The 27,392-nt window shown below is 37.7% G+C and overlaps 1 protein-coding gene across 1 annotated transcript in view; it reads right to left on the bottom strand.

The window, feature by feature from the left end:
* OLFM3 (olfactomedin 3) overlaps nt 1–27,117 on the bottom strand; it is a 208,956-nt gene extending 181,839 nt beyond the window's left edge. The window contains exon 1 of the mRNA XM_058178506.1: nt 26,792–27,117. Coding sequence (XP_058034489.1) covers nt 26,792–26,860 — 69 coding nt within the window. The 5' untranslated portion in view covers nt 26,861–27,117. The remainder of the gene's footprint in view (nt 1–26,791) is intronic.
* Between the last annotated feature and the right edge of the window lie 275 nt (nt 27,118–27,392).

The following is a 27,392-nucleotide window of genomic DNA, read 5'->3' as shown; positions in this document are numbered from 1 at the left end:
GGTAATACCATATTTAAAAATCCAAATAAATTTTGGAAATGTGGACATGAAGCAATTGAGCTTTAATTTATTAAGGCAACCTTCAAATACAGTTCAGAGTTCAGAGCTTATATGAGTCCTACTGATATAAAAAAGGAAATCAGAATGAACAGCTTGGTGCTAATTGCATTTATTACAAAACAATGTTATTAAAAACATAATATCTCACTATAACAAAGCAATCACCCTGATAGATTCAATCATTTGTTTTATTACCTTAAACCATAAATACATCATAAATACAAGCAAATGCTTTTCTTAATTGATAGTTGGTCTTGCCCATCTTCCTGTAGAAATTTTGGGTCATTCCTCCAGGGACAACTCAGTAATATTTAATTTATTTGTATAATACATTACTTATTTTATATCCAATGATATTTCTCTGTGATTTAGGAGATTTAGGTCTGAACTGGTTCCACAGGATAAGGCGCTAAAACAGGAGTCCCCAACCTCAAGTCCATGGACCAGCACCAGGCTGCGGCATGCCAGAAACCAGGTCACGCAAACAAGTGCTCCATTCGCAGGATGTAGCCACGCCCCCTCCCATCCATGGAAAAACCTCCAAAGGGTTGTGGGTCACTATTCTAAAAGACAACTCTAATCTCCACATCGTTTCCCATTGAACTTCATAAGTGATTCTTGACATGTATTCTTTACCAGCACAGTAGTTGAAGTATACAATTTTGTAGATACCTAAATTCTAAACCAAGTAGGACTTTATTGATTATTACCAGCACCTTAAATTATTGCTTTAGTTTTTCACAATGTCATGTTGCTTGTTGAATGGCAATTTGTTTACAAAATAAATGAAACAAGCCTAGACCTCTTTACAGGTAGATCATTGACTTACAATTGTAATTGAGCCTGCCAATTAAAGTCATAAGTCCTGACAGCCGTAAAGCGGGTCGCCCATGTGACCGACACAATTTTAACACCTCTTCTGTAGCAGTTGTTAAGCAAATGTAGCAATTGAAAAGCGAATGCCCTAGTCATTAAGTGAACCCATTGTTCACTATGAAGGATTTTAATGGAAAATGGAAGTAAACACCATTTTTTGGAAAAACATCATAAATCATAGTGATTTATGGGACATGGGACATTGCAATGTGGGCCAATTGTCAAATGATGAAATGTGGTCACATTAATCTGGGGTGGCCATCAGAACTTCAGAACCAGGTCATAAGTACCTTTGGCGGGTGTATGTGTGTGTCCATCAGAACTTCAAATGATTGCTGAAGTCATAAATCAAGGATTATGGTACATTCTGATAATATTCACTGTCAAATATATGCAAAAATTCAAACAATCTGGAAGTGTCAGGTGCAAAGACTCAGGACCATATATTAAGTTATAGTTCAAGAGATTTATTGTTCAAGCCTAGCCTATATCCAAGAATCTAGTCAACTAAAGATCAATACTAAATTGGTGCCAGATAAGGATCAATGGAATTCAAGAAGCATTGGACTTGGGCTGTTTGTGGGAACATAACAATTCTAGACTGATGACTCCCAGCTTTCCCTGTTCTTTTCCTACAGAAAAAAAAGTCAATATTTATATAGTGTATAGCAAAAATCTCAGCAGTGAAGTAAAATCAAATGGGGAACCTCCAATATGGTAGCTTATTATTGTGGAAGTAGCAGATCCCCTTTACTTTCTCTTGCTTAAGGAGACAGGCCAGATTGTTCAGACTGCCACTCTGCCTCAAGAATAGGGCAAGAGTCAAATACAGGTAATCTTCGATTTACAACGGTTTATTTAACTGTTTTTCACTGTTATGACCTTTGCAGCATCCCCACGATCATGTGATTAAACTTCAGATGTTTGGCCACTGGTTCATACTTATGACCATTGTTGTGTTCCAAGATCATGTGATCACCTTTTGCGACCTTCTGCCAAGGAAAGTCAAGGGGGAAGCCAGATTCACTTAACAACCATGCTACTAACCGAACAACTGCAGTGATTCACTTAACAACTGTGGCAAGAAAGGTCATAAAATGGAGTAAAACTCACTTAAACGCCTTACTTAACAACAGAAATGGGCTCAATTGTGGTCATAAGTTGAGAACTACCTGTATGAGATCAGTACAAGCCAGATTGGGTTTATGATGATCTGATATATGCATGTACTTATTTATGTACAGCAGCCGTTACAGTTTGTACCAAACAGAAAACACGTACACAAAAATATCTTCAGTTGAACACTAGTTTGGCTCATGAATCTTGAGAGGCCATTTAAAATCTGCAGAAAAATCTCTAAAGTGAATTCTAAAATTATAGCACTATCTGCACTGTAATCCTTTGAAGAAACAGCAGACAGCAATTGTTGAGAAGCCACTTGGGTACCATTGTGGAAATAAGTTGCGTAACTGGAATGTCTCTAGTTACATTTTTGCAAAACAAAACAAAATAACTTCAACTGCACAATCTGTATATGGAATAGGATATATACACGGTCCATTAAGAAAATAAATTGGTGATAAGGACTGTGACTTAAGTTCAAAACACATACTGAGGAACCTCTTAATTGCAAAAGGAAGTATTGGAAAAGGATCTTTAGTAGCCACCTCATCAGAAAATGCTACATATTTCATTTCAAAATTGTTTAATAATTTAAATGCAAATTGTCACCTCTTTCTTTAAGGTCTGCAATAACAAATAAAGTGATAGAGAATCTTAACGTTGAAAAAGACACTCTCCTCCCTTCACAATTTATATACCATAATAATATTTATACCTCAAATTTCTTCCCCTATATCTCCCAATGAACTCACATATTGCTCCTATTCCAGCCCCTTAAAAAATCCAGATTTATCAGGTAACTTGTTTAGATAAACCCATGATATATATTAATACAAAAAATGAGAGTTGACTTTGTATGAATTATTCATGAAATATGACTGATACAAACAGGAAAGTCAGACTTACTTTACAAACTACTTTTCTGTAATTTAGCATCTTCATATTTCTTATTAGTTTATAGTGAAAGACCAAACAAGCTACTCCAAAAGGCAAGTCATTAATAGAAAGAGGCATTCAATAAATTTAGGAGTCCAACTTGAACTGGGATAGATCTATCTGATATGAAGATCCTACTCTGAAATAAATCTAACATTTCACAAACATTTGAGGGAGATTTGGAGGCTGATAGGGAGATACAGAAAATATATTCCCACATGTGCACCTTGACACAAATCTCAATATAAATGTTCTGGTGAAAAGAGAAGAGAAGAAAAATGTACAGTTTTGCCATTTTCACTAGTTTTTCAGCCAGAAATTTATTTGGTACAGCTAAAAAGATTAGATATATTCCATTTAATTTTGCAGGTTTAGTCTTTATTTCTGTAATATAAACTGTTTCTGAATTGGTGGAATTGGTATCTTCCCACCCATGCCCTCCCAAAAATTGGGAGAGGAAAATTCCTTATTAGAAATATTGCTCATCTATCCTATGCAATCTACCCAAAATAGTATTATAATTAATAATTTGGCTTATGGCCTATTTGTTCTGAATGCAGATTTCATAATTACAGATGGGACAGCTGTGCCTCTGAATTCAATCAAGTTGTCACAGCAAACAAGCTATCACTGTTAGATTTTCAAGGATAATCAATAGGATGGCATGAAGCAGGATAGGATGGCATGAATAGGATGGCATGAATAGGATGGCCAGGCAGTGCCGACTGGCGACACCCAGGGGAAGGGCCTTCTCTGTGGGGGCTCCCACCCTCTGGAACGAACTTTCCCCAGGACTCCGCCAACTTCCTGACCTTCGAACCTTTCGCCGCGAGTTTAAGACACACCTATTTATCTGCGCAGGACTGGACTAGAATTTTAAATTTTGAATTTGGTTTTAATGGGGTTTTATTATTTGTATTGCTATTTTTAAATATTCGGCCTTGTGTAATAAGTTTTTTAATTGATGTTTTATTTTGTATTTATATGTATTTTATTTGGCTGTAAACTGCCCTGAGTCCCTAGGGAGATAGGGCGGTATAAAAATGCGAAAAATAAATAAAATAAATAAATAAATAAATAAATAAATAAATAAATAAATAAATAAATAAGCTTTGGATTTCTAAACCGAAGATTTGATTAAGTATCACAATGAATTAAGCAGTTGGCAAGGTAATGCAAGCTGAATTAGGTAATTTTCCAAATCACTGAGCAAAGGTGCATTTCAAATTTGGGTCAGCGATGCCTGCACCCCTTTCCTCCCCCTCCCCCCTAAATGCTAAAATAATTGGCTTCCATTGCATCCAAAGGAAAGTGCTTTTTTAGAACAGCAGTCTAAGAGTTGGGATCACCCAGCAATTTATTATTTTTATTTTTTTATGCTTCAGCTTCTTTGACATTATACTGTATGATTAGCATCTCGGCAGCACAGAGCAAATTAGGAAATACAAATTAATTTTCTAATAGCTACAGTATGAGTTTCTGAAGTAAAAAATATCAATATCAGCACTTCAAGCTTCTGATAATAAAACAAATAATATGATTATGTTTCCAAGTCTCAGATGTCTACTATTATTCACAGCAGCATGGCTCTGTGCAGACATGTGAAAAAATTTAGAAAATGCTTTAAGTGCAAACATTTCCATATTGAAAACTTCACAATATTTCTTTACACATAAATAAACTCCTATTTTTTCTGAATGCTTGGCAAGGATCTCCATATATTTGAAGAACAAAGGTAGTATTTTGGAAACCCAGGCAGAGCCTCTATGAAAGTCTAAGATTGACATATCCTTTGTTAGAAGGGTTATTAAATCGTGTTTACTAGGTCACTGTCCCAGTTTATATTATGCAATGGACTGAAATGACAGAAACTTGTACAACAATAGACTGTATCATAAACACAGGAATTATTTGGCTGGTTTGGTCCAGTTTATGAGACTTGGTAGCTGAATTGTCATACACACTGCAGGTAAGCTCCATAAAATCACATTTTTCTATTCTGCCTGGAAAATATGGTAGAGTATAAGAGACCATATCAGATTTTACATGCACAGGGGGGGAAAAAACCAGGCATCCAACAGAATTGTGATTCAGGCTTGAAGGACAGCTAGCTTGTCCAGGCAAAGTAGGGGAAAATGTGAGCTTATATTTTTATTACAATTATATTGAAAATACTGAGATCTAAGCACTGAATGAATAATTTAACTGCTAATGACTCATTTTTAAGATAACTTGATACGTATAATTGTGATTTATGGATGAAACTTTATCCCAGATTTGTACATGTACATGTGCATCATTAGTTCTGCAAGACTGGGCACAAAATCGTATTATACAGTATCAACCCACTCCTAAATGAAGAGTGAGTTTAAGATTGCAGCTGATGCCTTTTGACTAGTAAGGCATTTAATTATCTAACTTGTTAGATATTAACAACATTAAAAGGGGAGGGGAGTTAAATAAGAACAAGACACTATCTACATTCAAATGGAAAGCTATGCATGGGTCCTTGCTATGCTCTGGGTCTCTTTTATGAAACAATGCCATCTTGTGGGAAGTAGGAGATGTGTCTTGTCTGTTGTGGCACTTGCAAGATGCCACGGTCTCTCTCCTCAGATCCAGATGGCTTTGACTCTTGGAAGGCTGTGAAAACCTACTTTTTCTCTCAGATGTTAGAACTGTTAGAACGCGGTTGCAAAACTGTTAATGGAGCCTGATTTCGGTATTTCTGCAGCTGTGAGCCCCTTGTAGGATGCTTAAGTTGGGTGCACATATTTATTAACTATAATAGTTAAATAAATTAAAACCTCTCCTTATGTCTTTAGTTGGCTGAATTGAGCTAAATTTTCTTATCTTCTTACTGTAAGAAATGCAATTCAGTTCAAAGGGAACTCTTTATATCCGTATTCTTTGGTCAGCTTTATATCCTCAAACCACTGTATTTCTCACAGATTTCAATTTAACTCTATGTTCCCTTTTTTGCAAAATATATGATGGTACATTTAAATTACAATAAGAAAACAGTATCATTTTTGTGTTGTGTTCAGCAAATAAACTCTAATTTATTTGCTTTTTCAACTCTTTAATCAAGACTCTGATATAGTGTATTTACAAATAATTACCCACTTATTGAAAAAAATTCTGATTTGCATTAATATATCAGTTAATGTTAAGCCTTTATATACAAATTATGAAATGTCATTCATATGAACATCTTATAAGAATAATAGGAAAAAAGAGACAATTCCTGTACCAATGATGTAATAATATTGAATTGAATTTTGAAAAAAAATCCCAGAATGTACAACCATGTTCGGCTTGTAAGTATGGCTTGAGAATTTGTGGACCTTAAATATTTAAGAGTGCTAGAAGGGCTGTTGATCTGTTCCAAAAAGCAACTAAACAATTCCAATTATTAGCCGTCCCTGAGTAGTAAAGTATTATTCTCCATACAACAGATCTCAGGTTCAGTTTCCAATATCTGCAGAAATTCCAGCAAGCCAATAGTCAGTGGTCTAGTTGAAATAGCTCCATGTTCTTCTTTTATAGCCCCTTTTTAAAGTCCCTGAAGCCAATACCCACTGCTAATTCATACAATTTGCTATCCATTTTCAGTGAATCTACTGCCAAATTCATGGATGATCTTAAATTTGAATGTGAATGAGGCTATATTGCATGACCTGTCCCTTCTGAGCACATCCTAAATTATTTCATCTTTCTACATAGTTCCCACTTAATTAGCTGTTTTAATTGAGAAAATATGAACAAAGAATAGAAATACAATGTTGGTGCAGAGACCAAGGCATTGTACCTCATGTTTTAAATAAAGATTCACAATAAGGAAATTTTAAAAAATAGACAAACTACCAAGGTAAAGTAACTGTAACAACATCTTTCTTTTTAAGAATGCTTCTAGGCCCCTCACAGACCCAAGAAGTAGTCTTAGAAAAGGGATAAAGATACTTGAGTGCTTCAGGGAAGATAGAGAGGATGTTGAGAGCAACCACATTAAATAACCTTGGTAATTAGGAATTTTGTAACTATACTCTTCAGGACAGCCATTCTGCACATATAAAATCCCAAAGATAGCCATTATTGGTCAGATCTGCTTAATATTTGAATGAGTGTCCACCAGAAAAATCCAATGGTTGTAGCTAGAGTGGGAGGGGAAAAAAGATTCTAGTAGTCAGTAACAAATCATTTCCTTAGTGTTCCAGGAAAAAAAATATGAAATGGGCATGTCTATGAAATCACCAGGATTTGAACACGACTGAAATAAGATTGCAATAGATAGAGAATGAACCACACAATACCCAGTCAGCTCCATGGACAAGTAGCATTAGAAGCTTAATGCTTATAATGCAGCATCAGTGTCTACAAATGCACAATTTCCTTGATCTCGCAAAGTTAAGTAAGAATCTGAAACAACTGTAGATGGACAACTTTCCGAAGACAGAGCAGCATCCGTCTTTGAAATCTGACTGAATAGCTGGCTGATTAGAATGTTTGATGACAGAAACATTCAGCTTAGTAAATAACACAGTTAAATGAAGTGCTTTGGTTGAGGCTGATTTAAGATGAAGATCGTTAAGCTAAATAATCATAAATCAGAGTACTCCTTTGTAACTGGGTAGTGCATTGTGTTAATGCTCACTTAGGATCAAGCAATTAGAAATCATGCTAAGTTTATTTCATAAGAAGAAAAGATGGGGCATGTATTACAGTCTCAAATCTAACAATATGTTTTTAAGGAAATATAAGCAAATTTAGTTGCTTATTGTCTTCTTTTTATGAATTGGAGAAAATGTTGCTCATCTCCTTTGTATACTTGATTACTAATTAACGATAATTGCACCACTTTCTCCTAGCATATTGTTTATGTGTGTATTGAGTTTTCAAAAGCTTTATCATAACTGGAACAGCATTTAATATTTTCAAAGAATATTTTTTTTTACAGTATAGATGGTAACCATCTGTCTGCATTATCAGGAATAAGGAATATATCTCTAAATCCTTCTGATTCATTTAAGCTAGTGCAAAGCGGGTGGCAGAATTAAGCCATTGGGTCCTCCAAATTCCATGGGCCACAACCAAGATACATTAATCAGGGTTAGCTTTTGTTTGGTTTTAGCATGTGTTAATTATGCATTATGATTAATGCATAATTTCACTGACACTTCCACTGGGAAACCAAGAGATGCATCTTGCAAGTAAGATGTTAGATTTCAATAAAGAAGATTCAAGTCATCAGTCCCCAAACAAATTGATGTCTTTGGGCTAGTCACTATTTCTAGGTTCAAACACCTTGACAGGATTGCAAAACGGAACTGCACATGGCCTATGCACATGCATTGAGGACTTCCAGAGTCTGGGTCCTTTTGATCCTTTTGACAGTATGCCAAGGGCAAAATTTAACTTCCCAAAACTCTTGAATCCTTCACTCAAAAAGGGCTCTGTCTTGCCATTTTTGGAGTGAGTGCCAAACAAAATCAGACATGGCCCTTGAGCCAATGCAAGTTTCGGGGGGGGGGATGAGAAAACATGGGCCATTTTGAGCTAGAGAAAATAGGGTATTATTATTATTATTATTATTTGAATTTATATTCCGCCCTTCTCCGAAGACACAGGGCTGCCTACATTGTGTTAAGCAATAGTCTTCATCCATTTGTATATTATATACAAAGTCAACTTTTATTGCCCCCAACAATCTGGGTCCTCATTTTACCTACCTTATAAAGGATGGAAGGCTGAGTCAACCTTGGGCCTAGTGGGACTTGAACTTGCAGTAATTGCAAGCAGCTGTGTTAATAACAGACAGACTTAGTCTGCTGAGCCACCAGAGGGTAGCTATCACCGATATGGTAATTTAAAATTATATAATCTTTCATGAAAGATTGGCACTACTCTAATGAAATATCAAATTTGGAGATATTAGCTATATTTTCACAGTGACTTCTCTTTCTTAGCCACTGTTTGTTTGTTTATTAATATTTGTTACATACTGGATTAAAGAAAGAGGGACAGTAGAAGTTTTGCTTGATCTCAGACTGGATCATGATATTTCAAACAGATTTCTTCAAGCTGGTGTAAAATTTCACTACAACCACCCAACAAACAAACCTGAATCCTTCCATAACTTTTAACAGTGATTTGTGCCAGTCAGTTATGCAAAATCAAAATTACTTTGTTTCTTCTTTTTCTTACATAAAGATGGAGATAAAGAAGAAAGAAGGGGAGGAAAGTGACTGAGAGGCTTCGCTTCTAAATACAAGAGGCATTTTAGCTGGAGATTACAAACATTATCTTTCTAGGGAGAAAAGCTGAATCCTTTACAAGTACAGGTAGTCCTAAATTTATGACTGGTCACTTAGCAACTATTTGAAATTAGGACAGACCTCCCCCAAAAGGTACTTAGTACCCAGATTTGAAGTTTCGACAACCAGCAATCCCCCCATAATCATGTGATCACATTTTGGGTGTCGGCAATGGGGTCGTATTTACACCCATCTGCAGCATCATGTCACATGACCACATTATTTTGGAGGAGGGGGCTGAAAACAAAATTTACTTCTGGCTTCCACCAGAAACACCCATCGTAAACAATGAGTTAATTTAACAAGTGAGCGATTGCTTTACAATCATAGCATTCACTTAACCGCTGCAAAAGAAAAAAAAAGAGTATAAAATTGGGTGCAGTCCTATGTTGATCTGCTTAACAACTAGCATAACGTATGATTATAATTCTAGCCCAATTACAGTCATAAGTCAAGGACTACTTGAAATTTGCTTTGATTCTCTGCTCTTTGTTATCTTTATTTTATCAAAATATTGTGAAGAGCTTTGGTGAAGTAGATATGTTTTATAGATTTAGCCCTTCCTTGATTCTTCCACCTAATCCTCATTTGTCCAATAAATTTTTATTTCTATTTCACAATCTCTTTCCTACATCCATCCATTTCTGTTTCCATACATTAATGTACAACCTGCCTGATCCTACTTATAAGTCAAGATTCTCTAATTGTTTCAAACATTTGCAATATATAAATATTCATTACCCAAATAATCACAAAAGATGTGTATGTGTATATGTCTGCATGGTAGGTATTTTATAGTTCTTTCCCCACTACAAAAATCAATTTTTTTGTACCCGACAAAAAGCACTACTGTACCTATCTTGTCATAATTGGCAGGGTTTATGACAAGCTACTGATCTATAGCTGGACAGTACATGTTTCAAAAATGATTTCGAAAAAGTTCTTCTTGTACAAATACAATATCTCTTTGGTATTTGTTAAAGCAGCCCATTTTTTTTAACCTTCTGTGTGAGTCTTAAAAGAGCTGGGCTGCTTTAATGAATTGCAGACATACAATATTCATGCAAGGTCTGAAGCATTTCCTCTAAATCATTTTTGAGGCACGTACTGCCAAACTGTACAATATCTGCTGAATTCATAACAATTGCTCACCAAACAATAGAGAAATTAGCAAAACGATTTCTTCTATCTATTCCCAATTGGCAAAGATTTTGCTTGCCAGAACCCCTAGTAGCTATCAATCTGAGAAGTAGATTGATCAATCTTTATCCTCAGCGGTACTACCAAAACATCAGATTTTAGCAAGCTCTGCCTTAAAGAAAATGATAGGCACTTTTCTTTTTTAAAAGAAAAATCAAAGCTAAAATCAAAGACTTTTAGCTATTAATCTTACTTTTGATGGATTTCGTCTTTGTCAAAGCATGACCTGTACATTGTATCCAATAATTTAAATATAAGAAAGGTGATGCATTATGTTTACTTCCAATGGTAGTTAACAGGAAGAAAAACAGAGAAGGTGGTTGGTGGGAGGAGGGAGGAAGGCAGCAGGAAAAAAAAACAACTCCTTTCCTTTTTTTTCCTGCTCCTCAGCTCCATTACAAAGCAACAGCAGTCACAGAAAAATGACCCTCTACTAGTCTTGCTTTGGCAAGAGTAAAGCTGAAAAACAGCAACCATTTTCCAAGCAATGTAGAAGTAGTCCTTGACTTAAGACCACAACTGTGACCACACATTCTGTTGCTAAGCGATGGGGTCACTGAGTGAGTAACAGCCAATTTTATTACCTTTTTTGCTGTAATCATTAAGTAAATTCAGCTTGACTTTGCTTGTCAAAAGATCCCTGAGAAAACTGCAAATGATGTTCATGTGATTCCGTGACATTGCAACGATCATAAATATGCTCCGGTTGTCAAGTGCCTGAATTTTAATCATGTGACCATGGGAATGCTGTGATGGTCATAAGTGCGAGCACCGGCTGAAAGTAATTTTTTTTTCAGCGCTGTCAGAATCTTGATCAGCCATTAAACAAACGGCTGTAAGTCAAGAACTACCTGTCTTTCCCCTCCCAAGGACAGCAGCTCATCAATGGTCAAGAAGGGAGGATGAGGAAGAATCTTTTCATTTGGCCTTACCTCAAATCATACCCTTTGAAATTTATTCAAGTCAATTGTGCTATTTTTCACACAACTGTAGGGTCGACGCTGAACATTTTTGCTGCTGGTGCCAAAGCCTAGCAAAAAATTTTTTTAACTTTTCATGATTTTCTTTTCCACGTTCAAAAGTTTATTCAGAACACACATAAATAATTTATGTTAAATTATTTAAGTAAATACACAACAAGGCAAATAATTAACCTGAACTGGATATCACAAACAATTCATCGCTAAATATACACCAAGCTCAGTAAATGCTCATCGCATTTGTATTGCTGTGACGGATCTCTTTCAGTTGTTTTCAAACAACTCCTCTTACTAAGACCGGCTTCTATTAGTTTATGTGGAGAAAGGGCCGATTCCTTTTTCTTGCTCCCGCATCCCCAGACTCCCTGAAGGTCTCCACTAGATGACTATAATGTCCTCAATTGCCAAATCTAGGGCTTTGGGGCAGGACGGAAAAATAAAATCAATTGTATTGTATTATGAGCAACTCATGCAATTACTCCCAACAAGGATAAATACACAGATCAATATTAATAAAAATCAGTCTCCAAAGTGGAAAATCTCAGCATTACACACATTTCAAATATATACAGAGTGATTACTTGATACACTATTGGAAGGCTATATTCCATCCCATTATGATGCAGCCTAGGATAAAATGTGAGCTTGGTTAAAAATATTTAAAAGCTTTTTTCCTTTGTTCTAGAGCAGAGGCGTCAAATTCACAGCCCAGAGGCCAAATGCGTCATGTGCTGGCCACATCCCCCCCTCCAGTTTAGCAAAGGGGGGGGAGTTGCAATATGTCATGTGACGACAATGTGTCGTCATGAGTTTGACACCCCTGTTCTAGAGGATTGAAAGGACCATGTTTGTTTATTTTATTTATTAAATTTGTTTGCCGCCCATTTTTCTGCAAGGGGACAAAGTTTAGCTACAATTAGGAAATTAGATCGATTGATAGGTGTAATGTTTTTGATTTACTGGAATGCTTTTTGACTGGAACAAAACATGTTTGAAGGTAATACAACAAGATGGGGACTAGTGGGCACATTTAGAAATTTAGGAGCCAAATTAGCTGTCATGGTGGGCATCAGTTATCAAGTTCCCACTTACCAGAATTCAGACTGATGAGTTTGCACCTAGTATTCCCTCAAGTCTCCCAGGATATCTCCATTTATTAACCCAGCTTGCTTCTGTAATTTGGGAAATAAATGGATAAACTAGGTATTAAATGGCATTTCTGTTATCATTTCAATGCCATACATCCTATAAATAAAAATTTATAGGTCGATGCTTTGTTTTACAGGATGCCAGCATGCCATAATTTCTTTTAAAGAATTTAAAAATAAGAAAAGAGAGACGAGAAGGGGATGCAGTCACTGAGAAAATATCCCCAAGTATACTGATACCTGGAGGTATCATTATTGTGGCTCCAGCCCCACCCCGGGCCTGGCCCCCTGCCAGAGAGTGATTCAGAGAGTGAGGGGGAAGGGCCATCAGGGCTCCCTTCTGCAGGATCGGCCTCCCTGGCTCAGCTCCAGGAGCCAGAGGCAGGCCAGGTGGAAGAGGTGATGAGGCCTCTGTCTCCTGTATCTCCCCCCGCCCAGGAAATGTTCCAGACCCAGCTGTGGACAATCAGCCCTGGTTAGATCCCAGGTTTTGTAGACAAGAGAGGCGGGAACAACAGAAGCAGGGGTGGGGCAGGCCTAGAAAGTGCTGAGTCACGGAGCCACACCCCACAGGGTATAAAAGCAGGAGGGGCTACTATACTACTTTGTGACGAACAAATCAAACTGCCTGGGGAAAACTTGAGCTGAAGTGCTGTTTATTCCTGACTTCCTGGTTGACACGCCGACATCAAGAAAGATAACAGAAAAACCTTGGCAGACGCTCGCTGGGCTGCTGCCAGAGCTGATAGCTGCCGTGGACTCAATTGCCGGCTAATTGAGTCATTTCTCATGCCTCCCGGACTGAGGTGGGGGGACAGAACAATCACACTGAGAATCGAAACTGCTCTTTGAATACCATACCTTCTTCCAAAGATTCATACTGCTTTTTTAGTTCTTCCTTAGCTTTCAAAAGTTGCTTGATATGTGTTGAAAGCCTTTCTCTGGAATTTGCCTAAACCTGCAAGAGTCTGAAACTGAATAAAAGATAAACTCGTGCATAGTGACCTTTTATCCTTCATCTTCTCATCCTATTTTTCTATCATTCACTGTAAACTCTACAGATTTGTCTGAATGACCAGGAGACTTACATTTATACTTCGGTAGAGTCCCCTTTACATCTCTTCCCTTCTTGTAACAAGGTAGGAAAAGCACACACCAAAACATCTTTTCTGCCACGTTTTTCACTACCATTCAGCAGTTTCTCCCAACTCATCCCTTCTAGATAAGATCCAGAGATTTCAGTTCTAGAACTCCCCATCCATCACTGTCATATGAATGCTTTCAGAGAGTGAGAGGTCCTTGGTGCTCTCTGAGCTTGGTTGTTTTCTTGCAGATGTTTCATTACCCAAACTAGGGAACATCGTCATTGCTAGTGAATGCTAGGATTCAGGACTAGCACTGTTGATGTTACCAATAAAATGCCTGCAAGAATAAAATGTTTAATAAAATGCCTGCAAGAAAACAACCAAGTCTAAGAGCACCAAGGACTCTCATTTCAATCCTGAGCTACCAATATCTTCCTTTATTGGCATCCAGAGACTGCTAGATTACCAGCTCTAAAGAAAATTCAAAGGGGAAAAAGGAAGTGTGGAAGACTCAGCAATTGGTTATTACCTTTGTGATCTCAGTTTCATATAGAGTCCATCATCTGATCACCATCAAGGCCTTTTTATAAAATTACAGATGGAAAAAACTCCTGAATAATTAGAAAAGATAAACTGATTATTATTGAACAAGATAGCTGTCTCAGTCATAGCCCTTTGTGACTGATAAGTCCTATGGAGAAACTCCATGTGGCAATTTGAACATAACGAAGGAATGTTCCAGCATTGTTCCAGAACAGCAAATTATACTGCATGCATGAACATCCTTTAGTGGAAGCAACTATAATGCAAGTAAATGATAAAAGATCTGTTTCCAGAGAATTGTTCAAAACTAATACAAATGCCCTATAGCTATTGATGCAATATTAACTAATTGTTTGCTATTAAGGCCTTTTTTATTATTTATGCCAAGCGGAGGGGAACTGGTTTTTAGAATCAAATTCCCACACGCCTTTTGAAATTAATACATCAGTTGTAAAATAATGATGCTAAATGCCCCAAATGAGTCTAGACAGCCATGATTCAAAGAAAAATCATTACCAAAGACAGTGCTTGAAGGCAAGCCAAGAGCAAGTGTATATTTGAATGGTTGTCAGAGAGACCTTCCTTTAAAGCATTTTTCTGAAGCACACCCAAATGTATTTTATGATCTTAAAAAAGTAAAAAGAAAAATATCAAGGAAACCCATTAATCATTTTTATTACCGTGGATCCAAAACTGAACATTTTCATTTTAGCAGAAATTTGCAATCTTGGGTTTGGAAGCAAATCTTTTCCTAAACTGTATCAGGAAGCACCACTGACGCACCAAAAGTACCTTCATTCCAGCAGATGCTTCCAGTAGAGACCCCTAAGGAATTGCCATCCAAAAACTTTTGGAGGGCAAGGTTGGAAATCACTTCCTAACTAACCATAATCCCCTCTAGCAAAATTGCTCTAGACTAGAGCAACCTATTCTTCAAGACTTCAAAAAGCCTTAGAGATTCTGTCAGACCCTTTTGGAAAATCCCAGGTTATAGTATTTTAGTTTTTCTTCTGAAGGCAAAGAAGGTGAGAAGAAGAGGGAGAAATAGAAAGAACAGCCGTAAACACTAGGTTTCCACTTTAAAACTGAATGCAGTATATTAAAAGTTTTGAAGGCGAATATATGTGTCCCAGGATAATGTTGCAGGATCCAATCTGGGTTGGTCACCATGACCAACAGTTTTGTCTTCCGAATGATACATTCTGCTAGAGAGAAGTTCCTTGAAGATGGGTTTCATTACGAGTCTGAAAACTCAGAAGATGAAACTACTGGTCCCAGTGACCGACTCAGATTGGATCCTGCAATTAAAGTTTTGGCTTAGTTCTAACCTGAAATATAGAGGAGAATTAGTAAAATGCGGTCAGTTTTTAAGCAATCTTCATTAAAGAAGGTGCCAAGGACACAAAAAGAGTTATCAAAGGCTGTACATAGCTTTAGAACATACCTCTGCTCTACAGTTGTTGGAGAGATATGTCCTTTGTCCCAGATTTTAAGATTCATTCCCTGAATTTGTGCAGCTTTGGAAATACATTACCCCCATATCAATTCCAATGTTATTGCTTTATGCGTTTTTAACTGCATTTTAATGGTGGGGTTTATAAACATAATTATTATTACCACAATTATTGACAGCCTGAGTTACTGTAAGTCAGTTTCCATGTTATAGGAATTGTGCAAATAGTAAGCATCAATGAAAGCAAATAACTAAATTGAAAAGTATATTTAAGACTGCGATGTTATAAAAAAGGTCAAATCAAATATTTAGGATCCAGGATATTTACTACTGATTAGGTTGGAAATAAAATTGGTCACCAGTGTAGCTCAGAATTAATGTAATTTCTGTGGTCTAATTAATAACCACTGCAAGATAACTGGACATTCAATGTAGCTTTCAAATAGCCTTCACAGGAAGCCTCTCATACAGGTGCATTATTGTATTTCAACAAGGAAGCTTAGAAATATAGATAACAAGCCAAATCCATTTTCACATGGCTTACCAAATGAAGCCCCGGCCACATCTTGGGGTGCAAGATCATCGGAATTAATGAAAGATAAATGTTTAGAACAAGGGTTTTTCAGGAACCTGTTGCTGAAAATAAATCCTGAGATGTCCTGAAGGAGGAGAGCTTCTGACATCAGATTATTATTATTATTATTATTTGAATTTATATCCCGCCCTTCTGACAAGTGTTCTCCCTTTTAGTTTAGGCTTCAGGACTAAGGAATAAAATATTATTATTATTTTTTAATCCATTACAGGAATTTTCGTTTTTTACCTCAGCCCTTGAGGAACCCCTCCCCCCCGCCCACTTAGTCCCATGGAACCCATTCAAGTATTCAAAACATCTTAGTGGTCTGTGGGACCTACATAGAAAAATCCCACTTTATAGCAGCTTTATTTTTCCCCCGAAGACAGAAAAGAGGAGACAAATTAGGAAGAAAAAGAGGAAGAAGGGAGAGAAGGAGAAGGAAGAGCAGCACACACATTAGATTTCCATTTCAAAACTGAATATACAAGTTCTAATCTTAAATCAAATACAATGCGTTCTGTGCTTGTTTTCCTTCTTAATAAAAATAATTCAAAGCAACAATTACTCTGAAAACTGCCTAAAATATCGAAAGTGAATATTTCAAGTTTAATCTTGTTTTACTAATGTCTGAAAGTGATCACTTGGTGGCCATCCAAATATCTTTCAGGAACAAAGCACTCTTTTCTCTCCAGACATATATCTCTATCACAACACTGATAACCTTTTCTGACATCTTGCTTGGCTGTCTCGGGAGAGACAAAATAGGCACAAAGACTGAATTATATTCACACTGCTTCTAGTGACCCTTCAGGACCACGGGGCAGAAGCTTCAAATACAATTTTTGATACTAGTTAAAAGTGTAGTGAATAAGCACAAAATTCTAAGCTATATGAGTGGATTAATTCATTGGCACAGAGGCATAGGGTTCATTCCTATAGTTTCTATCCCAATCTTTTGAGCAATGTACAAAGGAAAAGATCCTCTGTATATATGACACATGGTTTGATGGTTACTTAATCCATATTAATAACATAAGAATATTGCCTTATACTTCATGTGCTTATTGGCCCAGTTAGCTTAGTGTTATATACTGAGATACACTGAGTCAACCAGCAGAATTTCCAGCAAGCATAATCTGTAGAGCACCAAGTTGGAGAAGACTGATCTACACAAATAAATAGTGGCTCTCCAGGATGTCAGACATGTGTGATTCCTAGTCTAATCTGGAAATTTAAGAATAGACTTTCTCTAAATTGCAATACATTCCTTAGTTTTTTATAAAATTCATGATGGTGAACAACTTCCTTGAAAAATCACACGGGAAGACCAAGGCACCCTGTGGCTGACCCTAGTCACAGCAAAAACTTTTATATTTAGTTTTTAAAATGTATTATGAACAAGAGGCGACCAATTGGGTACAAGCATGATTATAGATATTCCTTTTATAATTTTGCTTTAAATGAGCTTTATAATACTTACTAAATAAACTGGTAGCAAAACCACACTTCCTTTCATTCCTGAATTTATGAGTGTATCTGTAACTGAGAATAAAATGCAAACTCCACATAATCAAAGAATGGAGACATGAAAGGGAGCAGATTACACACATGTTGGCATACCCAAATTATTAGAAGAGAAATATCTCCACTGAATTAGCTAATGTCTGATGAAGGCTTCTCAAATCAGTATTTGCTAGAAAGTCAGACAACAACAAGAATAAAGCATTTTTAACATGTTCAAAGTGGGAAGGACATGTCCTCAGCCTTTTGTATTAGCAGAAGATATTTCTATCATTTATGTTGTCCTATTTAAATAATTCAATAGCTGATGTGAATGTAATTTTCTTACAAGAGAAGGGAAGTAAGTTTGAAAAGCTGCCTAAAACAAAATTAAGCTTATTTTATCTAGAAATTACATATTGCCTCATGCCTCTCTACACTCAATTCCAGAATGAAGCACAAAATGTTGAGTACCAGTGGGGTCCTGGCTTCTCTAACACCCAATCACAGAAGTCAGTGAGCCAAATTAAGTAATACATCCTTCAATCAAACTCTGGTTAAGTCAATCTCAAATCAAGATATTGACTTCTTTTATTGCCTTTGTAAAAAAAATCAAGAATATGTTTTAAAGTATGCTCTTTTAGTTCTTATATTTCAGTGAAAGGCAAAATTAAATGGTACATATTTTTTCCAATCCCATGGAAAGGTGGTGGAGTAAGGGTTGGAGGCATGTAAATGTGAGGTTTTGCATGGACCAGTCCTGGTTTTTGAGTTAAGGCTGGTTTAACATGAATGCAAGTTTCCTGAATACAAAACAGGGTATGAATCCAGCAAACAAATACTACTCTAGATCATGAATTCAACATGATTAGATGGTCTTCCCACAGAAGGACGCACATATCTCAGGCAATTTTCCTACCATGAAATCTGCAATGGCACCACTATACCTGTGCAAGAACATTGTACAATAATCTGGTCTCAATAATTCCAAACCAAAAACTGGTAGAAAATGTCAACGGCTTCTAAAAGCTGAGACTTTTAACTATTGCTATGGAAATATGGGACTATTTGGAATGGGGGGGGAAAGCATAGTTGTAAGTCAACTGTTTCAGATTCTGTCCCAAACTTCATAGGGTGAATTAGGTTTAACTCAAAGCTACTACACCTACCTCAAAGTAGTTAAACAAATCAGCTTAGTTAATGAGACCTGTTAAGTTCTAAATAGGTCTGATTGAGATGTTTTATGGAAACATACTTGACTGCATTTCACTGTGTATAAACCCTAATATTCAGGGAATATTTGGGAAGCACCAGAACGTCTCTTTTTCTTCTAAAATTATGGAAAATGCACTTGTCCTGATGCTGGTCTGTTAATTTTTCAAAAGTACACCTTTAGAAACAAAATGGTTTGTAGTAAACTGCAAATTTCAGGCCCGAACTATGTAATACTGTAAATCTCTTTCAGTTCTGCAACACATTCTACTTTTGAAAAACTACTAGATTATGCCCATAACTGTTGGATTGGGATGGTCTTGTAACAAAAAAAAGTTCCATCCAGTTCTAACCTCACCAAAATAATTCCAAAATTCTATTCTGAATTTATGGGAAGTATTCCAAGCTTTAAAAATAGGCACTCCAACTGTAAAATGTAAGTCAAAATTGACCTATTCTTACGATGAAACATTTTCAGGAGTGCTATTTCAGTCTCTGCTGCTCACTTTGATTGCACACTACAAACATCAGGATTGTGCAGCGTTCTTGGGACAAAGTGCCACACCTGGCTTTCACCTAGGAAACTCAGGGGTCATATTTTGAAAAGTTACCAGGTCCAAAAATAACCGTGGGTTAGATGAAAAAAGAAACTAAATTTGATATAATTTAAATTGAACTCAAACTTAAATTCATGAAACCACAGTCAATAATCCAGTTACAAACTGTCCAATTCCTTAAAAAGTCGACTGCAATATATACTTGGGAGAAATTCCAAAACTAATTATGTCCCAGTCATAACTGTGCAAAACAGGCTAATAATATCTAATGTGCTCTATGTTTCGATGTTTTCTGCAAGATTAAATAAACTCCCTAGAAAAAAGGAAGCAAATTCCTTGCAGACTCATGGAATTAGCCTCCAGTGAAGTAATTGGGAAAAGTCTTGCAAGTTTCTGAGTGTGCAGTGAGGCCTTTCATCTGAATGGAATCTTTATACAGATCACGCCTGGAACATAAAAAATAGCCTTATATTGAATCAAACCAGTGGTCCATTTAGTCTAATAATACTAGTGACATTGATTGGCAGTGACTCTTTAGGGATTCAGACAGGAATCTTTCTAGCCTATCCAGCAGGACCAGGCCTGACCCAGATACTTTCTAAATCTTTAGGTTCAAGCTAATGTCAACTCCTTCTGCTCTGCTGGATTGATGCTTTCCTTGTGTTTGAGCAATGGCTTACTTCGAGAGATCTTTGTAGGCAGCATAGCCAACCTATTGAACACAGAGCACCAAGGTCAGCTGAGGCACCTCTATACTTTCCAGAAAACAGCACAGAGATGCCATCTAGCAGTCACACTTGGGAATTTCCAGATTTTTAACATTTCTTCTACTGGAAATATCACTCCATAATATTCAGTACATAATGTTATGTTTTCTCATTATAACTTTTTGGTCCCAGTTTGTAATTTTGGCTAAGATCTCAGTAATACCCAGAGAACTAGATAATGTCCCTGATCTATATTATTAGAGTGAAAAACGTTTTTTCATGGTAGTCGAAGAAACAGAAATTCCTCTCAGAGTTAATTCATGCTATACATTAGCCAAAATACTGAAATAAGTCTTCAATGTATCTGCCACATTTAAGACTTGTTAAAAAAAAAGGAGGCACTTCTTCATTAATAGTTAACTAAGTGCAGCTCATACAATGTTCTGCAGAAAATAGAGAAAATTTAGCCCAATCTTGACGTGAAAACCTGAAAAAAAAAAAATGAATAAAAACTGAATTCTGTGTAAATGGATCTTAATCACGACAATATACAAATATTGTGTCAGAGTTAACCTTAGTGGATCTAAAATGCACTTAAGTACTTCTATGCCTGCATTTTCTGAATCTCTAGAACATGTCTAAACATTTCAAAAATCCATATGAGTTTTCTTGATTTGTTTGAAAAAATTAGATTGAGTGATACTTCTTAAAGAGTACTCTTGGCCAACCTGCCTGTGTAGCTGATCTGCATAAAACTTTAAGCAAGTCATATTCACCCGAGGTAAGCAGAAGTTTATCAGATAGCATGAATTTCTCTCAATTTATTTTCCGTGTTACTGTAAGAAGTTCCTAAATAGCTTTGGATGTCTAGTTTAAAAGAAAAAAAATACAAGACCCTAAGTCTCCGCTATGAGTATATACATTTTTATTTATACATAAATACATACATGCATACATGCATACACACACACACACACATGAGCCGCAGCGTCACAGTGGTTAGAATGCAGTACTGCAGGCTACTTCTGCTAGCTGCCAGCTGCCTGCAATTTGGCAGTTCAAATCTCACCAGGCTCAAGGCTGACTCAGCCTTCCATCCTTCCGAGGTCAGTAAAATGAGGACCCAGATTGTAAACCGCTTAGAGAGGGTTGTAAAGCACTGTGAAGCGGTATATAAGTCTAAGCGCTATTGCTATTTTCTATAGATGCAGGTAAGGGCCAGTTTAATGTACTGATAAAAGATTAAAGAAATTGGGTGACTGTGAGTTCTAGTCCTATTTTAGATTCAAAGCCAGCTGAATGACTTTGGGCTACTCACTCTCAGCCCTAAGAAGAAGGCAAGGGCAAAACTATTTCTGAAAAGCATTGCTAAGAAAACCGCCTGGGTTTGTCTGTGTAGCCCCCTAGGGCTCAGAACTCACTCAAAGGCAAAAAAAATAAGTAAACCAAAACTACGCAATTTGTGAAATGAATGAAATTCAGTACTTCTGAGAAATTAAAAGAATTTTGCTCAAGGCTGTTTCTAATTTTGATGTAGAGGTTCTCTGCCTAGGTTTAGAAAATACCAGGAGGCTTTAGTTAATGTGAAATCATTGGATGAAGTGACGCTTCTTTTTAAAGTTGTTTCCTTCCACCTTTCTGTCCAGGAAAATCCCTAAGGTGGCTTACATAATACAGCTCGCTATGGTAACACTGAGATTGCTTTTAACCCCTTTTGTAATGTTAAAATAGTGTTCCAATATTCTCTGATGTGCCACAATATTCTCTAATGTGCCATGTACCGAATGAAAGGTCACTGCTGCCATATATAATCTCTCCATATAATAAAAAACCACAATCTCAAATGCCCTATAGCAGGGGAAAAAAATAGTACTTACCCCTATTTCTCATCCTTGCTCATTGACATAGCTACCTGTATAACATATGTGAATTCTTTCCTGTCATTATAAACTTAGATATTTCACGGCTAAACTAAGCAACCAAAGAATGTTCTTTCTGCGCCAACTCAGTAAGCTCAAACTGCCCAAGGAGCTGCTGATCCAATTCTACAGAGGAATTATTGAGTCTGTCATTTGCACCTCTATAACTGTCTGGTTCGGTTCTGCAACCCAACAAGAAAAACACAGACTTCAGAGGATAATTAGAACTGCAGAAAAAATAATTGCTACCAACTTGCCTTCCATTGAGGACCTGTATACTGCACGAATCAAGAAGAGGGCCGTGAAAATATTTGCAGATCCCTCGCATCCTGGACATAAACTGTTTCAACTCCTACCCTCAAAACGACGCTATAGAGCACTGCACACCAGAACAACTAGACACAAGAACAGTTTTTTCCCGAAGGCCATGACTCTGCTAAACAAATAATTCCCTCAACACTGTCAGACTATTTACTGAATCTGCACTACTATTAATCGTTTCATAGTTCCCATCGCCAATCTCTTTCCACTTATGACTGTATGACTATAACTTGTTGCTGGCAATCCTTATGATTTACATTGATTTATTGATCATCAATTGTGTTGTAAATGTTGTACCTTGATGAACGTATCTTTTCTTTTATGTACACTGAGAGCATATGCACCAAGACAAATTCCTTGTGTGTCCAATCACACTTGGCCAATAAAAATTCTATTCTATTCTATTCAAAGTATAATGTACCAATGGAGGTTGGAAAGCAGCTGATTTTTTTTTGTCAGCCTCCTGCCTCTTGACACTGGCTTGCTGTTTTTCACCCCAAACTATTCACCTGTTTTTATTACCTGTGGAACGAAAATAGGAATATAAATCTCTTTTACATATGCATAAAAGTGTATGGGAATTAGGCAATTCTGAGCAGAAAAGAATGGCCCTTCTCTTCCCTCTACCAAAACTCACAGCTCCCAATAAGGGGAAGGCCCACAATTTGGTAGCATAAGACGTTTGGCATATAGGACATGCCAGGAAGGATTAGTTTTGGGAGTTTCCAAATAGGCCTATAATGTTAGGTGCCTGCTTAAGAATCTTGGAGAGCCACTGACAGTAAGAGCCAATAATAGGTGCTAGGTGATGTTCTGCATTACTCCAAGATAGTATTCTACGTTCATATGGATAATTTTCCTTAGAAGATTGTCAAGTCATCTGGCTTTTTTTTTTCTGGCTTGTCCAATCTGTTGCTGTCTAGGAATGGCAGGTTGCAAATCACATTGTTTCCAATGTCTAGTCAGGAAGGACGGGTAAGATGGCAAATTTAGAATGGAGAAGGCTGGTCTAGTCTAGACTTAGGTTTGGCTGAGGAAAAATTCTATTTGGCTTCAAATTTCTCTTCAAAACTGATTAGGCCATGTATGCTGCCTTCCCATTATGGCTTTATGCTTTCTTTCTTGCTCACCGTTTTACATAAATGTGTGAAAATATTTACGTCTAGGAAACAAACGTCCAGACCATTTTGTTCGTTTGACAAAGAAAGTGAAAACCAATGAATTTATGCCATAAGAACTGTAATGATTTCAACGTTTGATTAGGCTTTGTTGGGCCTTTTTATATTGTTGTAATAGATCCCGAGTGCCAAAAGTATGGCCTGTGGGCTAGATGTAGCCTGCAAGCACTCTTTTGCAACCTTATAGCCCCCTAGAAGTAGGTGGGCCCCCAATATACGGTTCATTTTATCTTCAGTTCTGGACATTTGGAAAAGGTTAAGAGAGCTTAAATCTTGCAGAATTTAAAGCTAAAGAAACTAAAGAAAGCTAAAAAAAAATGGGGTACAGACCCACTTATTTTCCACTGTGATCTTTAATATTCTTTACAAAGCTTTCAATCTCAAGGAAACTATGCTAATCTTGAGTAAATTAACACAATTTAACTTTATGATAATTCCATATGAACTACAGGTAGTCCTCAGCTTACGACCACAATTGAGCTCAAAATTTCTGTCATTAAGTGAGTCATTTGTTAAGAGAGTTTTGACCCATTTCTTGCCACAGCTGTTAAGTGAATCACTGCAGCTGTTAAATTAGTAACCCGGTCGTTAAATGAATCTGGTTTCCCCATTGACTTTGCTTGTCAGAAAGCCATAAAATGTGATCATATGAACTTCATATGAGTTCATATGAACTCATCATAAATATGAGTCAGTTGCCAAGCATATGAATTTTGATCACATGACCATGGAAATGCTGTAAAAGTTGTAACTGTGAAAAATTGTCTTAAGTCACTTTTTTCAGTGCTGTTGTAACTCTGAACAGTCACTAAATGAACTTTTTATAAGTCAAGGACTACTTGTACTGTAATCCAACTTTCATTTCATTATTTACCATTTATGAAAGCAACTTTAAAAAAATTGAGAGATATTTTCAAAAAAAAATGTGAGTCAGAAAAAATGTTAATAACAACTGTTTTACTGATAATATCATTGAGGCCACTGGCTCAACATGGCACTGTTTTTTAAAGGGAGTTTCTAAACTGGCGTTCTTTGAAGTATTGTAGCACCTCACTATAAAATGCATCAAACATCAAGATGTCTGCAGCCTAAGGATCAATGCATTAAGTAAGTTGGGATGGAAATTCACCTTGTTTTCCTTCTGCCTCTAGGTACTTGGTTGGGAACAGAATTCCCTGTTGGAGATAAAAAAATCCTCAGATCCTTGCAATCACAGCGCAAGCAACTGAGAGATGCATATACAACTCTTGTCCACACAGTGGCTCAGATTATCTCTCAGATGCTCAGCAAAGCTTAAGCCATCCTCTACCTCATTTCTTTATTTTTAATCAGTGTTCAGATTTGCTTTAAGTGGAGAAGTCCCAAAACCCAGATAGGGTATGGCCAACGTTATTTTAAGCTTCTTTCCTTTTCAATCTGAACAGAAGGCAATGCTGTCTTTTATGAAATTCGTCCTGACAAATTGCAGCCAAACAATAAGTCTACCCGAACATGAAATCAGCAGTGCTGCAGGTACACATTTTCTAAATAATGGCCTGCACTATATTTATAATGTGTGATTTCCCATTTGCTCTCTCCTTACTACATCATGATTTTCAACTGCTTTCAACTTGGAGCTCAATTGCCAGCTTGAAGTCTATGTTTTCAGTCTGAACAATTCTGACATCTCTCAAGATGTAAAACATGCTCTGCTTTGCATGTCAAATACCTTTAAAATACATGTTGGCACCCACCCTGTGCAGAACTCACACAATGCTGAAGACCAGTACTTGTTATTTTTTCCAAGTCTATTCCCCTCCCACCCCCGGAATATATCTAATATGCAAATTGTTCACTAAAACTTTGAGGTTTATGCCAAACACTACATGGTTCAGGAATAATGTTGGGCCTAACCATGGTTCAGTAATCTCTTCCCAATACATTTGGATGGGACCTTTTTTCAGAAGTTGAATGAATGATTATCAGATAGTCAAATGACATTGTGCAAAACCATTCTTATTGGTTTCTAAACACGTACATCATTCCAGGCAGAGCAAATCATTTTTAAATGTATAAATTCATCTAAAATAAACCAAAACCCAACTCTTCTGCAACCTGGAGGGAACAGCGATTACATAGGAACCCCCTTTTTTTCTGTGATAAAAGAAGCACATGTTTTTTTTAAATTTCATCATCTGCTCCTATTATTGGACTATTTGATGCATTCTCTGATGGCTATAAATAACCCAGCCCTCACCAGTCACTTGGCTATCCTAGCGTCCATTCTAGTTAGCACCAAGGACAACTTCCAGATCCTAACAGGGATGATAGCATTATCCCAAAGGGGGAACCCATTGAACCCTACTGCTCATTTCCAACCTTCATTGGTTTAATTTCTCAATAAATCTGCCACCCCACAAAACAAACTTGTATTAATAAATTATGGGAAAGTCCATCTATCCTTAAGGGGGAGGGGAGAAACCTGATTAGTTCAGTTTTGTTGCAATTTCTTTTAGGGAAAGGAAAAAAAGGAGGGGGATAGGGAATAAGTGAGTGCCACAGTAGTTCCAGCTGTTGGAGAAGATAAGCTGCAGCATCCTCTTGTTGCTAACCTCCCTGGTCACTTTCCAACATTACGAGAAAACATATCTACACTTACATATATACACACACGTTAAGTACGTAGTGCTGAAAAACAATAAAGCAGGTTCGAGGCACGTTGGCTTTGAGAAGCCTTGAGCACATTTCTGCCCAAAACTACAAGATCTTTGCGGATCCGATGGCACTCAATATATATAAAATGCAACGAAAAATCTCTTTTCCCCCCGTCCCCGCCAGCCGCCGCGTCCCATTCCTTTCTGGAAAAACTACCCCCACGTCCAAAGCACACACCAGAGACACCAAGAGATCCGCATTGCTCCTTCCATCGAAACCAACCGGGGAGGGGGGAGGGCGAGGGAAGGGAGGGCAGACTGAAAACAACAACAACTTGCCGAGGAGCCCTATTTCAAAGTAGTAGCCAGTAGCGCCCGAGGTAGCCCGGCACCTCGGTTGGGGAAAAGAGCAAAGAGGACCGCAAAGAAGACAGCTGGGGTCCGAGTGGAAAAAAGCTTGCTCTCCCTACCTTGGAAGGATCCAGCCCAGCCAAAAGAGCCAAAAGCAAGAGGTTGAGAATCCGGGCGGAAGGCTGCATGCTGCTGCTCCCGGGGATGCTCGGCGACCGCAGCTCTTCTTCTTCTTCTCCCTCTCCTCCTTCTTCTTCTTCTTCTCCTCCTCCTCCTCCTTTGGACTCTCCTTCATTCAGTCACTGCAGGGACCCCTGTAGTCAGTTACACTTTCTGCACGCCTGCCCGCCTTGCCTTGCTTTGCCCGCCCGCCTGCCTGCCTGCCTGCCTGCTTGCCACAGCCAGAATGCTGGGAGCGGCGGCGGCGGCGGCGGCGGCAGCTCGAGGGGCGCTCATTCATTCCGCAGGCATCCTTCTTAGGCAAAGGGGCGGGTGGGGGGGGGTGAGCACCCAGTCCAAAGAAGCCGCGGGAGGGAGAGAGGCAGGCGTGAGGGAAGGGAGGGAGGAGGGAGGATGGGTAGGTGGGTGGGCTGGCCGCCGGCGCACGCCCCGCAGGTGCCTCCGGCTCCCTTTCTCCGTCAGCAGCCAGCCCGCCCCGAAGAAAAAAGTTTGCGCTTCGGACCCAAGAGAAGCGCCAGACAAGCCTGCGCTTTGGCCAGC

This window comes from Ahaetulla prasina, chromosome 3, assembly GCF_028640845.1.
Source record: "Ahaetulla prasina isolate Xishuangbanna chromosome 3, ASM2864084v1, whole genome shotgun sequence".
In the NCBI taxonomy this organism is placed as follows: Eukaryota; Metazoa; Chordata; class Lepidosauria; order Squamata; family Colubridae; genus Ahaetulla; species Ahaetulla prasina.
The sequence above is the reverse complement of the archived record's forward strand: the minus strand, read 5'-3'. Positions and strand labels throughout refer to the sequence as shown.